Source organism: Saccopteryx bilineata, chromosome 2 (assembly GCF_036850765.1).
Source record: "Saccopteryx bilineata isolate mSacBil1 chromosome 2, mSacBil1_pri_phased_curated, whole genome shotgun sequence".
In the NCBI taxonomy this organism is placed as follows: domain Eukaryota; kingdom Metazoa; phylum Chordata; class Mammalia; order Chiroptera; family Emballonuridae; genus Saccopteryx; species Saccopteryx bilineata.
In genome coordinates, this window is record NC_089491.1 from 392716744 (window position 1) to 392733166 (window position 16423).

At 59.0% G+C, this 16423-nt stretch overlaps 1 protein-coding gene and 1 non-coding gene across 3 annotated transcripts in view; one reads left to right on the plus strand and one right to left on the minus strand.

Annotated features, from left to right (window-relative positions):
- Window positions 1-16423, plus strand: part of SLC47A2 (solute carrier family 47 member 2) — a 30454-nt gene that overhangs the window by 5498 nt on the left and 8533 nt on the right. For both annotated transcript variants that reach the window (XM_066264379.1, XM_066264378.1), the window contains 10 exons: window positions 335-483; window positions 1562-1604; window positions 4910-4954; window positions 5211-5308; window positions 5554-5651; window positions 7199-7312; window positions 11928-11995; window positions 13678-13786; window positions 14700-14775; window positions 15189-15258. In XM_066264379.1, coding sequence (XP_066120476.1) covers window positions 335-483; window positions 1562-1604; window positions 4910-4954; window positions 5211-5308; window positions 5554-5651; window positions 7199-7312; window positions 11928-11995; window positions 13678-13786; window positions 14700-14775; window positions 15189-15258 — 870 coding nt within the window. The remainder of the gene's footprint in view (window positions 1-334; window positions 484-1561; window positions 1605-4909; window positions 4955-5210; window positions 5309-5553; window positions 5652-7198; window positions 7313-11927; window positions 11996-13677; window positions 13787-14699; window positions 14776-15188; window positions 15259-16423) is intronic.
- TRNAG-ACC (transfer RNA glycine (anticodon ACC)) lies at window positions 4437-4512 on the minus strand. The gene has a single exon. It is a non-coding gene; the product is annotated as a tRNA-Gly (tRNA).

A 16423-nucleotide genomic window follows, 5' to 3' on the forward strand; every position in this document is an offset into this window, starting at 1 on the left:
CCCCTCGCCCCAGCTGTGATGTGGGAGATAACGCCTTCCTCACCCGCGGTGCTCCTGAGGAACTGGGCACAAGGCTGGTGCTCAGCAAATAGCTGCTATTATAATTCTGCGAGCCGGCGGAAGCCCCGCCCCGCAGAGGGAGCCCCACCCCCCGCCCCGCCCCGCCAGGCTGTACCTAAGGGTGCCCAGTGTCTGCTACCGGGCACACTGGGCGGTGCCTTTGCACGTGGGGCCAGCCCACGGCACCAGTATCACTGGCAAGCTGGCACACTGGCTGAGCTCACCCAGGGACAGAGGAGGTGCCGAGCACAGTGGGGGGGGGGCTGTTTTTCAGAGCTACGGCAGCCCCAACAAGAAGCACATGGGGGTCATCCTGCAGAGGGGCACGCTGGTGCTGCTGCTCTGCTGCTTCCCCTGCTGGGCGCTGTTCCTCAACACCCAGCAGATCCTGCGGCTCTTCAAGCAGGACCCCGAAGTGTCCAGGTACCACTGGGCTCCTGCTGGACTACAGAAGTCCCCCACCACCACCCCCGCTCCAGGCCCCGTGATTTTCTGGGTCACAAGGGTAGCTTCTTCCTCTGGGGGCGGTTCCAGGTTAGGCGTTTGCATGCTGCTCCAGCTGTGACCAGTAGGGGGCGGACAAATGCCCAATTTTCATTTAAGAGGAAAGAGAAAAAAAAAGAAGGGAGTTGCATGTTACTGTGTTGGTGTCCCAGCACCAGTTGGAACTTCAAAGTGTGCAGTACCCTGTATTCCAAAAAGGAGAAAGAGGACTGAACCAATTTTCTGATGAATCACACAGTTTATAATTCATTTTAGACACATGCCCTCATAGAAGTACCTTCTTCATTTTAAACTATGTGCACTTGATTTGGTTCTTTTTTTTCTTTTTCTTTTTTTTTTAATTTATTTTTTCTATTCAGTGAGAGGAGGGGAGGCAGAGACAGACTCCCACATGCACCCCGACTGGGATCCACCCGGCAAGCCCACTAGGGGGCGATACTCTGCCTATCTGGGGTGCCTATCTTCTTAATGCCTGAGGCAGAAGCCATGGAGCCATTCTCAGCAACTGGGGCCAACTCGCTCCAATCAAGCCATGGCTGCAGGAGGAGAGGAGAGGAGGGGGGGGAGAGAGAGAGAGAGAGAAGCGAGAGGGGGAGGAGTAGAGAAGCAGATGGGTACCTTTCCTGTGTGCCCTGACCAGAAATCAAATCCAGGACACCTGGCTGACACTCCTGAGCCTACCGACCAGGGCCAGATTTGGTTGATTTTTGATAAGAAAAACCCCTTTATTTTAACCCCTTACAAACTACATATCACTCCAAACTTAAGTTCCTTAGTGATGAGGCCCCTGTGGGTGGGTCCATGGATTCCCCTCTGGCTCCTTCCTGGCATGTGGTAGCAGCACCCCCAACTACTGACGTGTCGCTTGCCTTAGTGGAGACCTTAGGGGAGATCTGCTGGGCCTGGGAAGCCTCTCCTCACACCAGGGGTGTCCAGCATGTCCCCAGTTTAGGAGGGCGCAGCCTGGACAGCTCTGAAGCCTCTGGCTCTCTTGCAGGCTCACCCAGGACTACGTGCTGATTTTCATGCCCGCGCTTCCGGTGAGTGCCCCGGTCTGCTGAGTCTGCAGGGGGGTGGACGTGGGCGCTCCCAGATTCTGGCTTTTGGCCTCCCCCCCCCCGGTCCCCCAGCATGCTGGGGAAGCACACCGGCCCCACAGACACTTCCCACTGTGCAGCGAGGATGGCCGAGTGGGCGGTGCAGGTGGAACTTAAAAAAAAAAAAAAAAGTAACAGAACATATTTTTCTGATTAGAAAACGATTTATTGAAGAAATTGTAGAAAGCCGAGGGAATAAAAATTGCAAAGCACCTACAATCTTATTACCCAGAGAGAACCGAGAGCTCTCTTTCCAGGAGTATCTCTATTCACAGAAACCACACACACACACACACACACAATTAGCTGAAATGAGGCCAGTGTGTGTAGATGGTGTTATAACCCACTTTTTCCCTTTCAACTATGTCATTAGTCTTTGGAGATGGTAAAATAGCTTCCCACAATAGCCATTTCAAAAGCTTTATAGTATCCCACTGTGCTGTAATTTAGTAACCCATTCCCTATAGGTTAGACATTTAGGTTGCTTGCAATATTTACTATTAGGAATAGATGTGATAAAAATCCTTATAAAAAAAACTTGGTGAACATTTGTAACGATTTCCTTAAGACGCATTATGGAGTTACTCTGCCAATGGTTTTTGTTTTTTTTTAAAATTTTTATTTATTTATTTATTCATTTTAGGGGGGGAGAGAGAGTGAAAGAGAGAGAGAGAGAGAGAGAGAGAGAAGGGGGAGGAGCTGGAAGCATCAACTCCCATATGTGCCTTGACCAGGCAAGCCAGGGTTTTGAACCGGCGACCTCAGTGTTTCCAGGTTGATGCTTTATCCACTGCGCCACCACAGGTCAGGCTGCCAATGGTTTTTGATGTCAATTTGTACCAATTTTTCCCTAGCGACATTCTCCTCAGCAGAGTATTATTCAATATCTTCCCAATTAGAAATAAATTGTGTTAACATGTATTTTATTGCCAATGAAGCTGAACATTTTTTTCCAGGTAGTTATTGATCATTTGTTTTTCCTCTGTGAATTGTTTATACCCTTTGCTTATTGTAGTGGGTTTATCTTTTTCTAATTATAACTCCTGTGAAATAATAGTTTTTAACCTTTTGCCATATATGTTGCAAATGTTTTTTAGTTTGCCACTTGCTTTGTAACTTTTTGATACAGTTGACTTAAAGAATTTTTAATATATCTGTCCCACATCCATAAAATCCTATCCTTGGTTGTATCTGTGTTTGATAAACTTAAAAACACTTAACCCTTATTAAGATTCTATTACATTTCTTATATTCTCTTTGAACCCTTTTGTGGTCTCTGTTCTTCTGTGTAAGACTTGAATCGATCTGACAGACTTTTTCTAGGACTGATTACTGTCTCCATGAATTCCACTAAGTACTAAACAATCAGTGTGTCCCCTGAGGTCAGCTCCTGAGAGTGCTGGCCTGACCCAGTGGTCTGTATGTCCACTCTGGGAGCCTCTGCTACACTATCAGATTGGCTGACACTTAGCGACACGTGCTGCTTACTGCCTGGCAGTTCTGTATGGGGGATGGCCTCCCCGGCTGGGGTGTCTTCCCGTCTCTGGAAGTGCCACACCCCTTCATCCTCTGTGGCACCAGGGGGTGGAGTTCTTCAGCAGAAAGCTGGGAAGGGAATGGGCCAGGTGACCTCAGAATGCTTTGAAGCCCACCCAGGTCCTGCAGGGTGGACTCTGGCGGCCACGCCCACACGGAAAGGAAAGGTCAGTGCCGTGACCCCATCGGGGCCCAGTCAGGTGCGTCACGGAGCCACCTGAAAAGGCTGGCGCTTCCCTACAGAAACCGTTCTTGGGTTCTTCAGACCGGCAAGATCTGATCTCGGCAAGCCGGGCCGTTGTGCCAGGGCCAGGAGAGACATCCTGTCACGTTGTCTCTGGTGCAACTCCTTCATCAAAGAAAGCAAGTCCCTCCCACAAAATGCAGCTGCAAAATTTCATTAGCAACAATAACTCTAACAGAATGCTTACCTGACATTTGGAAAGCTTCGCTATGCCAGACGCTCTTTAGTAAGCGCTTTGCCGATACATGTATATGTATATGTATATGTAAATATTAAATACACGTTATCATCCCCTTCATGAAAGAGGGAAACAAGCAAGAGAGATTCTGTATTTGCCTAGAATCACGCAGCTCCTAAGAAGCAGAGCCAGTGTCTGAACTCAGGCAGAGTAGTTCTAGCTCCCATGTCCTTAGTCACCGAGCTACGCTAAAAATGCAGAAGGGGCTAAGGCAGGGGTGTGGCAGGAAGGCACAGGCCCTGGGCCACGCTCTAACAAGGGACCGAAAGAGCAGTGGCAGTGCCCCCAATCTCTCTCTCTCTCTCTCTCTCTCTCTCTCACACACACACACACAGAAGGCCCCGCCCTCTTCCATGGGACCTTAACTTGCTCAGCAGAGGGCGCTGGTGGCCAGCATGCTTAGTTCCTGCCACGCCCTTAGTCCAGGGCCACTCCCTTCAGTTTCTTTTTCTTTTCTTTCTTTTAATTTTATTTTTGTATTTTTCCGAAGTGAGAAGCAGGGAGGCAGAGACGGACTCCCACATGCGCCTGACTGGGATCCACCTGGCATGCCCACCAGGGGGCGATGCTCTGTCCATCTGGGGTGTCGCTCTGCCACAATCAGAGCCATCTAGCGCCTGGGGCAGAGGCCACAGAGCCATCCCCAGCGCCCGGGCCAACTTTGCTCCAATGGAGCCTCGGCTGCGGGAGGGGAAGAGAGAGACAGAAAGGAAGGAGAGGGGGAGGGGTGGAGAAGCAGATGGGCGCTTCTCCTGTGTGCCCTGGCCGGGAATCGAACCCAGGACTTCCACATGGTGGGCCAACACTCTACCACTGAGCCAACTGGCCAGGGCCCTCCCTTCAGTTTCTTGTCTCCAGGAAGCAACGCCAGGGCCTAGGGTGGTCACAACCTGTGGATTTGGGCCCCGGTGTGTCCTGGGCACAGGCCCCTGGGCAGATGGAAGGCCTGGGTGGGCAGCCAGCACCCCGGCCCGGTGCTCTGCCTCTCACGCCAGCCTGCTGGCGGGGGCTCTCTTGCAGAGCCACCGTTCCCCGCCTGCCTGTCCCCCACCAAGGCAGAGCCACATGCAGGACCAGAGCACACATCCGCCTGGAGCCTCCCTGTTGGTCCCAGACCTACTTTGGTGAAGCAATTGCCCCCAAATTCAGATACCTAAGAAATGTCTGTTAGTGTCTATGCGAGTTTTCAGTAGTTTATTTGTGTGTATGCGTGTGTTCTACTTTATACAGGTGGCTTTTCTTTACAACCTGCTGGCAAAATATTTGCAAAATCAGGTACCGGTCCCTGGCTGGAGGGGTGGCCAGCACACTGCCCTGTGCCAGTGGGAAGGGGCGCCCGGGGCTTCTTCCCTCTGCCGCGTCCGTAGTCTGCAGTGTCCGTCCGTCTGCAGTGCTCTGTCCTGGTCCCCAGGACCGGGCCAGCGATGAGCCGCATTTCCCAGCCTCTTTCCCACCCCAGGATGTGCCCACACCTGTCCACACACCCTTGGTCCTGCCCACCCACAGCAACGACGGTTTTCATTCATTTTAGGGAATCATCTGGCCCCAGGTCCTCAGTGGTGTCGTGGGCAACTGCGTCAACGGCTTGGGCAACTACATCCTGGTTTCCGTGCTGAGCCTGGGGGTCAGGTGAGGCTGGGGGGCTTCGGGGGCGACTCCCTACCCCTGCCCCTGCCCCTTCCTGCAAGAGTGAGGACCAGGCAGAACAGCGTGGTGACAGGGCCAGCAGCCCACTGATGGCTCGGCGTGGATGGAGTTGCTCAGCGAGCCTGCCGGTCCCCCCTGCGTTTCTTGCCGGCTTCCACAGGGGAGCGCCCTCCTCCCCGGGGTCAGAGCGGGCCATTGGCTCCCGCCGGCTCTCTCTCCCGTCCCAGGGGTTCTGCCTACGCCAACACCATCTCCCAGTTTGCTCAGGCCGTCTTCCTCCTCTTCTACATCGTGCTGAGAAAGTTGTATCTGGAGACGTGGGCAGGTGAGGAGGGTGCCCTGCTTTTGGGGGGGCTGTGTGGGCGAGCGTCAGGTGGGCCCCCAGCCTGGCACCGGAGGGAGAGATGCCCAGCTGGGGCCCTGTGTGGGGAGCTCCATCCCCACCCTGCCTGTTTCCCCCCAGGGCCCCCTTCCCTCTGCCCCACCCCTCGGGACTCCCACCCCAACGCCCCGGGGCCCCCTCACACCCTGTGCCCCAGTGCAGAGCCCCAGTGGAGACAGGCCCAGGGAGCATCCCACTGGCTCTGTGATCTCGGGATGGCGGTTAGAGTAATGGTAACAACACAGGTAAAATCCTGGGTGTTAGCCGTGGGCTGAGCGCCCGATATTCCTGACCTCCATTTAACTTCCCAACACTATTATTCCTATTTTATTTACACGGAGGAAATTGAGACAGAGAGGTTCAGGGATTTCCACAAAATGCCAAAGACGGACTCGAACCCCATGCCTGTCTACCTCAGGCTTCAGGTTCCAAGCTTTCCTGCCTCCTGAAACCTAACTTGTAGCCCATGGGTTCCATTTCCAGTCATTTCAAGAACAGCTCTGGGGCCCCCAGGCCTCATTCAGGGGGTGTGGCCGGTACCCCTTTCCAAGCCTGCACAGCCGTGTCTTCCCTACTCATCCTTTGCACCCCCCCTTTTTTAAATTTATTAACTGAGAGGCAGGGAGGCAGAGACAGACTCCCGCATGTGCCTCACAGGGATCCAACTGGCAAACCCACTAGGGGGAGATGCTCTGCCTGTCTTGGGCCACTGTTCTGTTGCTTAGCAACTGAGCTATTTCAGCACCTGAGGCAAGGCACCTGGGGCCAACTTGCTCAAAGCATTCGAGCCATGGCTGTGGGAGGAAAGAGAAAGAGGAGAGAGAGAGACAGAGAAAGAGAGTAGGAGGGAGAAGGATGGAGAAGCAGATGGGTGCCTCTCCTGTGTGCCTGATCGGGAATCGAACCCAGGACTTCCACACGCCATGTGAACACTCTACTGCTGAGCCAACTGGCCAGGGCCCCTTTTGCATCCTTGACCTCATGCCATCCTTCCAACAATCCCTCTGGGAGGCAGGACAAAGATAAGAACTCAAATTTTCAGATGAGAAAACAGAGCCCAGAAAGGGTAGGGTACTTGCCCAAGTGCCTGTGGTGTCTCAGCCAGAGAGGGAACCCGTGCCTGAGGGTCCCACCCTGAGCTGCCCATGGAGCTGGCTAGGTGAGCTGGCGCCCTGTCCCTACACCCTCCTCCACACCCACCCTCACTCCCCCCACCAGCCCTGGACCAGCTGGCACGCCTGGTGTAAAATACCAAGTGTCTGGACCAGCAGAGCTGAGCCCAGGAGTGGACAGAGCCCGAGGCCCTCGGGGGCTCCTGGCACAGGGTGGGCACACAGGGCCCTCGGGGGCTCCGGGCACAGGGTGGGCACACAGGGCCCTCGGGGGCTCCGGGCACAGGGTGGGCACACAGGGTCCTCGGGGGCTCCTGGCACAGGGTGGGCACACAGGGCGGAGGCCTGCTGCTCCGCTCTCCGGACTTCTGCTCCTAGGCTGGTCCGTCCAGTGCCTGCAGGACTGGGGCCCCTTCTTCCACCTGGCCGTCCCCAGCATGCTCATGCTGTGCATGGAGTGGTGGGCCTACGAGATCGGGAGCTTCCTCACAGGTATGGGAAAGGGGGGCTGAGGGGGCGGGAGGACCAGAGGGCGGCTCACTCAGCGAGGACCCCGGCCCTCCGGGATCAAGAGCTCAGCAGCCCGGCCTGGGCTAAGTCAGCTGTTCTCTCATCTCCCCTCAGTCTGAGAGCCCCCAGAGACCCCAGTCTCCCCTCAGTCTGAGAGCCCCCGGGAGACCCCAGTCTCCCCCTCAGTCTGAGAGCCCCCGGGAGACCCCAGTCTCCCCCTCAGTCTGAGAGCCCCCGGGACACCCCAGTCTCCCCCTCAGTCTGAGAGCCCCCGGGAGACCCCAGTGTCCCCCTCAGTCTGAGAGCCCCCAGGACACCAGAGTCTCCCCTCAGTCTGTGAGCCCCCAGGACACCCCCGTCTCCCCCTCAGTCTGTGAGCCCCCAGGAGACCCCAGTCTCCCCCTCAGTCTGAGAGCCCCCAGGAGACCCCAGTGTCCCCCTCAGTCTGAGAGCGCCCAGAGACCCCAGTCTCCCCTCAGTCTGAGAGCCCCCGGGACACCCCAGTCTCCCCCTCAGTCTGAGAGCCCCCGGGACACCCCAGTCTCCCCCTAAGTCTGAGAACCCCCAGGAGACCCCAGTCTCCCCCTCAGTCTGAGAGCCCCCAGGACACCCGAGTCTCCCCTCAGTCTGAGAGCCCCCAGGAGACCCCAGTGTCCCCCTCAGTCTGAGAGCCCCCAGGACACCCCAGTCTCCCCCTCAGTCTGAGAGCCCCCAGAAGACCCCAGTCTCCACCTCAGTCTGTGAGCCCCCAGGACACCCCAGTCTCCCCCTCAGTCTGAGAGCCCCCAGGACACCCCAGTCTCCCCCTCAGTCTGAGAGCCCCCAGGAGACCCCAGTCTCCCCCTCAGTCTGAGAGCCCCCAGGAGACCCCAGTCTCCCCCTCAGTCTGAGAGCCCCCAGTCTCCCTCTCAGTCTGAGAGCCCCCAGGACACCCGAGTCTCCCCTCAGTCTGAGAGCCCCCAGGAGACCCCAGTCTCCCCCTCAGTCTGAGAGCCCCCAGGAGCCCCCAGTCTCCCCCTCAGTCTGTGAGCCCCCAGGAGACCCCAGTCTCCCCCTCAGTCTGAGAGCCCCCAGGAGACCCCAGTCTCCCCCTCAGTCTGAGAGCCCCCAGGAGACCCCAGTCTCCCCCTCAGTCTGAGAGACCCCAGGAGACCCCAGTCTCCCCCTCAGTCTGAGAGCCCCCAGGACACCCCCGTCTCCCCCTCAGTCTGTGAGCCCCCAGTAGACCCCAGTCTCCCCCTCAGTCTGAGAGCCCCCAGAGACCCCAGTCGCCCCCTCAGTCTGTGAGCCCCCAGGAGACCCCAGTCTCCCCCTCAGTCTGAGAGCCCCCAGAGACCCCAGTCTCCCCCTCAGTCTGAGAGCCCCCAGGAGACCCTAGTCTCCCCCTCAGTCTGTGAGCCCCCAGAGACCCCAGTCTCCCCCTCAGTCTGAGAGCCCCCAGGGACCCCAGTGTCCCCCTCAGTCTGAGAGCCCCCGGGAGACCCCAGTCTCCCCCTCAGTCTGAGAGCCCCCGGGACACCCCAGTCTCCCCCTCAGTCTGAGAGCCCCCGGGAGACCCCAGTGTCCCCTCAGTCTGAGAGCCCCCGGGAGACCCCAGTCTCCCCTCAGTCTGAGAGCCCCCGGGAGACCCCAGTCTCCCCCTCAGTCTGAGAGCCCCCGGGACACCCGAGTCTCCCCTCAGTCTGTGAGCCCCCGGGACACCCCCGTCTCCCCCTCAGTCTGTGACCCCCCAGTAGACCCCAGTCTCCCCCTCAGTCTGAGAGCCCCCAGGAGACCCCAGTGTCCCCCTCAGTCTGAGAGCCCCCAGAGACCCCAGTCTCCCCTCAGTCTGAGAGCCCCCAGGAGACCCCAGTCTCCCCCTCAGTCTGAGAGCCCCCAGTCTCCCCCTCAGTCTGAGAGCCCCCAGGACACCCGAGTCTCCCCTCAGTCTGAGAGCCCCCAGGAGACCCCAGTGTCCCCTTCAGTCTGTGAGCCCCCAGGAGACCCCAGTCTCCCCCTCAGTCTGAGAGCCCCCAGGAGACCCCAGTCTCCCCCTCAGTCTGAGAGCCCCCAGGACACCCCAGTCTCCCCCTCAGTCTGAGAGCCCCCAGGAGACCCCAGTCTCCCCCTCAGTCTGAGAACCCCCAGGAGACCCCAGTCTCCCCCTCAGTCTGTGAGCCCCCAGGAGACCCCAGTCTCCCCCTCAGTCTGAGAACCCCCAGGAGACCCCAGTCTCCACCTCAGTCTGTGAGCCCCCAGGACACCCCAGTCTCCCCCTCAGTCTGAGAGCCCCCAGGAGACCCCAGTCTCCCCCTCAGTCTGAGAGCCCCCAGGAGACCCCAGTGTCCCCTCAGTCTGAGAGCCCCCAGGAGACCCCAGTCTCCCCCTCAGTCTGAGAGCCCCCAGTCTCCCCCTCAGTCTGAGAGCCCCCAGGACACCCGAGTCTCCCCCTCAGTCTGAGAGCCCCCAGGAGACCCCAGTCTCCCCCTCAGTCTGAGAGCCCCCAGGAGACCCCAGTCTCCCCCTCAGTCTGTGAGCCCCCAGGAGACCCCAGTCTCCCCCTCAGTCTGAGAGCCCCCAGGAGACCCCAGTCTCCCCCTCAGTCTGTGAGCCCCCAGGACACCCCCGTCTCCCCCTCAGTCTGTGAGCCCCCAGCAGACCCCAGTCTCCCCCTCAGTCTGAGAACCCCCAGGAGACCCCAGTGTCCCCCTCAGTCTGAGAGCCCCCAGGAGACCCCAGTCTGCCCTCAGTCTGAGAGCCCCCAGGAGACCCCAGTCTCCCCTCAGTCTGAGAGCCCCCAGGACACCCGAGTCTCCCCTCAGTCTGAGAGCCCCCAGGAGACCCCAGTGTCCCCCTCAGTCTGAGAGCCCCCAGGACACCCCAGTCTCCCCCTCAGTCTGAGAGCCCCCAGGACACCCGAGTCTCCCCCTCAGTCTGTGAGCCCCCAGGAGACCCCAGTCTCCCCCTCAGTCTGTGAGCCCCCAGGACACCCCAGTCTCCCCCTCAGTCTGAGAGCCCCCAGGACACCCCAGTCTCCCCCTCAGTCTGTGAGCCCCCAGGACACCAGAGTCTCCACCTCAGTCTGTGAGCCCCCAGGAGACCCCAGTCTCCCCCTCAGTCTGAGAGCCCCCAGGAGACCCCAGTCTCCCCTCAGTCTGAGAGCCCCCAGGAGACCCCAGTCTCCCCCTCAGTCTGAGAGCCCCCAGAGACCCCAGTCTCCCCCTCAGTCTGAGAGCCCCCAGGAGACCCTAGTCTCCCCCTCAGTCTGTGAGCCCCCAGAGACCCCAGTCTCCACCTCAGTCTGTGAGCCCCCAGTCTCCCCCTCAGTCTGAGAGCCCCCAGGAGACCCCAGTCTCCCCCTCAGTCTGAGAGCCCCCAGGAGACCCCCGTCTCCCCCTCAGTCTGTGAGCCCCCAGTAGACCCCAGTCTCCCCCTCAGTCTGAGAGCCCCCAGGAGACCCCAGTGTCCCCCTCAGTCTGAGAGCCCCCAGAGACCCCAGTCTCCCCTCAGTCTGAGAGCCCCCAGGAGACCCCAGTCTCCCCTCAGTCTGAGAGCCCCCAGGACACCCGAGTCTCCCCTCAGTCTGAGAGCCCCCAGGAGACCCCAGTGTCCCCCTCAGTCTGAGAGCCCCCAGGACACCCCAGTCTCCCCCTCAGTCTGAGAGCCTCCAGGAGACCCCAGTCTCCCCCTCAGTCTGAGAGCCCCCAAGACACCCGAGTCTCCCCCTCAGTCTGTGAGCCCCCAGGAGACCCCAGTCTCCCCCTCAGTCTGTGAGCCCCCAGGACACCCGAGTCTCCCCTCAGTCTGAGAGCCCCCAGGACACCCCTGTCTCCCCCTCAGTCTGAGAGCCCCCAGGACACCCCAGTGTCCCCTCAGTCTGAGAGCCCCCAGGAGACCCCAGTCTCCCCCTCAGTCTGAGAGCCCCCAGTCTCCCCTCAGTCTGAGAGCCCCCAGTCTCCCCCTCAGTTTGAGAGCCCCCAGGACACCCGATCGTTCTGTGTTGGGATCCCAGCACCGCCCTGGCACCGAGCGCCCCAGTGCCCAGTGGAGGGTCGCGTCAGTCAGTGGGAGGTTGAAGGGACTCCTGCCTGAGTGTGCAAGGTGTGGCGGGTCCCGGGCCCTCCCCTGGGGCAGGTGTGCTCATCAGAGCTCGCAGCGCGGTCCAAACGGCCAGAGAAGCATGTAGCCAGTGCTGGGGTCGCCCGGGAGACCTTCTCGTCCAGCCCTTGCCCCCACCCCTCCCCACCCCCGGTTCACGGGCAGGAAAGCCAGGCCCCCAAGAACAAGGGACTCCAGAATCTGTCCAGGGGCAGAGCTGAGACCTGGGTTTCCTGACGCTGGTGCGGTTCCCTTCTCACTCCCACCAGGGCTTGAGATCAGCTTGAAAGACACGCCCGGCGACAGACCCCACCCCCGTCAGGAGAGTCCCGCACAGCTGGGCAGGGTTTGTTTCCCGGAGGGCCAAGCAGGAACGTCTTCTGTTTTGTTTTGTTTTGGCTGCGAATCTGCCCTTCAAAATCGTTTACCCTTCGGCCTCCGAAGCGGAGGGGGTGTTCTGTCAGCCCAGGGTCCCTTAGCTGGTCCCCGGGCCATGGGCTCACCTCCCGGTCTCCCGCAGGCCTGATCAGCACGCTGGACCTCTCTGCCCAGGCCGTCATCTACGAGGTGGCCACAGTGACCTACATGGTGAGGCACCCCCCACTGCCCTGCGGGTGTCGCCAGACGGGCAGACCACCCTTGCACTACAGGTCCAGGCCTGCCGGACGCACACAGAGCCCCTCCACTGGGCAAACTGAACACTGCTGTTCTTCAACACAGTCCCAGCGCCCTCCTTTCCCCACCGAGACAGGACTGTCCCGTCCCACTCGGGTACATCTGCCACCCCGGGTGTAAGCAAAGGATTCGCAAAAATCTACACTTACAGAACTAATTGATCAAGTGATTTTTATTAGCGAGAGACAGAGACAGACAGGAAGGGAGAGAGAGGAGAAGCATCAACTTGTAGTTGCAGCACCTTAGTTGTTCATTGATTACTTCTTGTACGTGCCTTGACTGGGGGCCACCCGCCAAGCCAGGGGCTCCTTGCTCAAGCTGGCAACCCCACGCTCAAGCCGATGAGCCCGTGCCCAAGCTGGTGACCTCAGGGTTTCAAACCTGGGTCCTCAACATCCCAGGTTGATGCTCTATCCACTGTGCCACTGACTGCTCAGGTGAGGTGATTATTTTTACAAGCGGTGTACTCTGACTTTTCCCCCCTGGCTTACTTAGGGCCACATTCACCTTTAAAACACTCACTTACTCATGAGGCTTTGGGAACACAATGACTTTTACTGCAAGGCCAGTCTACCTATGATGTTGGACAGAGTGGATTGGGGGACACAGGGGATTGGCTGGCTCACTTGGAGTATCCCCACCCCATCTTCTAACCTCAGATGTGACCACCTGTTTGAAGCAACCATGAGGGCCAGCTCTCCTCATGCTGCCTGTAATGCAGGTGGCCGAGGTTCACGCTGGATTCGGGCAGACGGTAGAGAAACCGAAACGGTGGAGCCGGAAAGCCTCAGGCCATTGCCTGTTTTGGGAGGCTCGCAGAGACAGGCCAGCGAATAAACAAAGGAAAACTGATTTTCACAGTGGAGGGCAAGGGGTCAGGGACATGGCCCCTCAGGGTGGTGGCTGAGGGAGTCAGGGAACTGCACCTCGCAGTGGCAGGGGGGCAATCTGAGAGAACTGACCTCGAGGGAGAGCACCCATAGTTTTTTATTTTTTCTTTATTCAGTGAGAGGAGGGGAGGCAGAGAGATAGACTCTGCATGCACCCGAACTGGGATCCACCCAGAAAGCCCACCAGGGGGCGATGCTCTGCCCATCTGGGGCGTTGTTCCATTGCTCAGCAACTGAGCTCTTCCTAGCACCTGAGGCGAGTGCCATGGAGCCATCGTCAGCACCTGGGGGCCAACTCGCTCCAATCCAGCCATGACTGTGGGAGGGAAAGAGAGAGAGAAGCGAGAGGGGGAGGTGTGGAGAAGCAGATGGATGCCTCTCCTGTATGCCCTGACCAGGAAACAAATCCGGGACATCTGCTTGCTGGGCCGACACTCTACCACTCAGCCAACCGGCCAGGGCCTGTAGCTTTTCAGACCCACATGGCTTTCTGTCACTTGCTCACACACTAACCTTTCAAAGTGCTTGCAGGCAGGAAGCAGCGAGCTAGCCTGACAGCGTTTCCCCCACACTGCCTCCCTGGAACCCACCTTCATTCCCGCTCTCCCCGTCACGACCAGGCTGGAGAGCTGGAGGGCTGCTCATCGGCTAGCCCCAGGTTGCGGGGCGGCTCCGCTCAGAACACCCTCTTATCGTTGGTCCCAGGTTCCCATGGGGCTCAGCATCTCCGTCTGCGTCAGAGTAGGGACGTCCCTCGGGGCTTCGGACACTGCGCAAGCTAGGCGGTCTGCTGTCTCCGGCGTGCTCTGCACAGGTGGGCGGCTCTCTCCTGGGGGCGGAGGGAGTACTTGGAGGGCTAGAAGGTCAGGGGCCTGGGGGGGGGGAGGGCCTGGCGCATTGGAGGCAGGGCTGGCTCTGGGAGCAGACAGGTGGCCCTTCCGGACCTGCTCTACCTGATGGCTCTCTCCTGGGGGTTGAGGGGGGCACTGTGCAGGTGGGTGGCTCTCTCCTGGGGGCTGAGGGGGGGCACTTGGAGGGCTGGAAAGTCGGGGGCCTGGTGGGGGGGGAGGGCCTGGCGCGTTGGAGGCAGGGCTAGCTCTGGGAGCAGACAGGTGGCCCTTCTGGACCTGCTTTGCCTGGTCTGGCCCAGGGCAGCCCCTGCGGATGCCCCGACAGCGACTCAAGACCCCCACCCTCTAAGCAACAGGCATCTCTCTTGCCCACCGTCCGCCTTCTCTCCCCTTCTGAGCTGGTGGCAAGCTGGCCCTCCCAGCACCCCCAGGAGCTTGGGACCTGCCCGCCCCGCCCCACCCCTCAGGAGGAGCCAATCTGGCCCTCCACCATGGCTGAGGCTGGCTGACAGCTCAGGTCGGCTCCGCTCTGGAGAGCGGTGGTTCTCGGGCTTCGGGTCACACTGGAGTCACCTGGCCTCACGGGCAGAGTTTCCGGTTCAGCGGGATGGAGGTGGGGGACCGAGAAGCCGCGTTTCCCTCGTGCTTCCAGGGAACCCTGATGCTGCTGGCCCGGGAGCCGCGCTTGGAGGGACACAGGAGGAAAGGCCGTGTATGTGTGGTCCTTCCTCCGTCCCAGCCTGAGTGAACGACTGACCCGATTGCAGGGGACTTTCGGTGCCTGTGTGAGGAGGGCTGAGTGGACTTGCTGACCGGAGCCGGCTCTTCCGTGGGTTCTGTTTACCAAAATGCCTCTCTCCCTTCTGTCCCTTCCAGTGGGCACCTCGCTGGTCATCGGCACCCTCTTGAGCATCCTGAGAAACGAACTGGGTTATATCTTTACCAATGATGAGTAGGTAATCGGTTTCCCTCACTGACTTCTGGGGAAATGTCAGAGGACTTTGCCACCCAGTCCTCGGAGACATCATGTGCCCGGGGCCCGGGGCTAGGTCCAAACGAAGACAGACCGGCCCGGACTTTGCCCTCACGGGGAGGCAGCCGGCGTCTACGCTTGTCTCCCCGGGGCCGTGGCCCCCACCAGTTGCTGACTCAGAGATGAGATGAAACTGGGGGCTCCTCTGGAGCTCAGGGAGACCCACAGACAGGCAGGAACTCAGGCCAGGAGTGTTAGGTTGGGGGGGGGGTGCCTACCTCTATGCCCAGCCTTTGGGGGAGGTGGTGTAATAGGAGGGACACAGCTAGGTCTCTACGAGCCGAGCCGTCATGTCTCAGCGCTCCAGCGACTCCTCCCTGTCCCTCCTGCAGAGAGGTCATCGCCCTGGTGAACAAGGTCTTGCCCATTTACGCCGTCTTCCAGCTGTTTGAGGCCATCTGTGTGAGTAGCGCTGACCTGGCTGCCCTCCCCACGCTCCTCGCGCTGGAGGGTTCACTTATCCGTGCCTGCAAGGGCTGACCTTCCAGTCAGGGCCCCGAGTATGTGCTCCTCTCAGTCTGTTTTTATTCACTTTATCATTGAAGCGGTTTTATCATTATCGTTATTATTATTATTGAGAATTCTTTATACACGTTCTGTACGCCAGTCCTTGACCAGCACGTGACTGGCCACCCCATCCTGCAGCTTGTTTTCCATTTCCTTACAGGGCTCCTTTGAGCTGCAGAAGTTTGTGCTGTACTTGTTTGTTTTTAATTCAGTGAGAGGAGGGAAGGCAGAGAGGCCGACTCCCGCAAGCACCCGGACTGGGATCCACCCGGCAAGCCCGCTAGGGGGCGTTGCTCCATTGCAACCAGAGACATTTTTTAGCAGCGGAAGCCGTGGAGCCATCCTCAGCGCCCAGGGTCCAACTTTCTTCAATTGAGCCACGGCTGCAGGAGGAGAGGCGGAGGAGGAAGAGAGAGACAGAGAGAGAGAGAGAAAGTAGAAGGGAAGGGTGGAGAAGCAGATGGGTGCTTGTCCTGTGTGCCCTGACTGGGAATCGAACCTGGGATTTCCACACGCCAGGCCAACGCTCTACCACTGAGCCAACAGGCCAGGGCAGTTTGCACTTTTAATGTAGTAAATTTCTCAGTTGTTGTCCCCCCCACACACACACACGCTCACACTTTCACTGTCCTATCTAAGAACTCTCTGCCTAACCCAAGGTCGCAAACTTTTTCTCCCATGACTTTCTCCAGACATTGTAGTCTCAGCTCTTACACTTAGGTTTATGATTTGAGTTCGTTTTTGCGTATGGTAGAAGAAAAGGATCTCGATTCATCTTTTTGCGTATGGATGTCTGATGGTCTCGGGTCCAATTGTTGGCATTGGAAGGCCACCCCTCTCTCCAGTGAATTTCCTTGGCACTTTTGTCAAAAATCAGCTGGCAGCCCTGGCCGGTTGGCTCAGCAGTCGGCCTGGCGTGCGGGGGACCCGGGTTTGATTCCCGGCCAGGGCACATAGGAGAAGCGCCCATTTGCTTCTCCACCCCCGCCCCCCCCCCTTCCTCTCTGTCTCTCTCTTCCCCTCCCGCAGCCAAGGCTCCATTGGAGCAAAGATGGCCCGG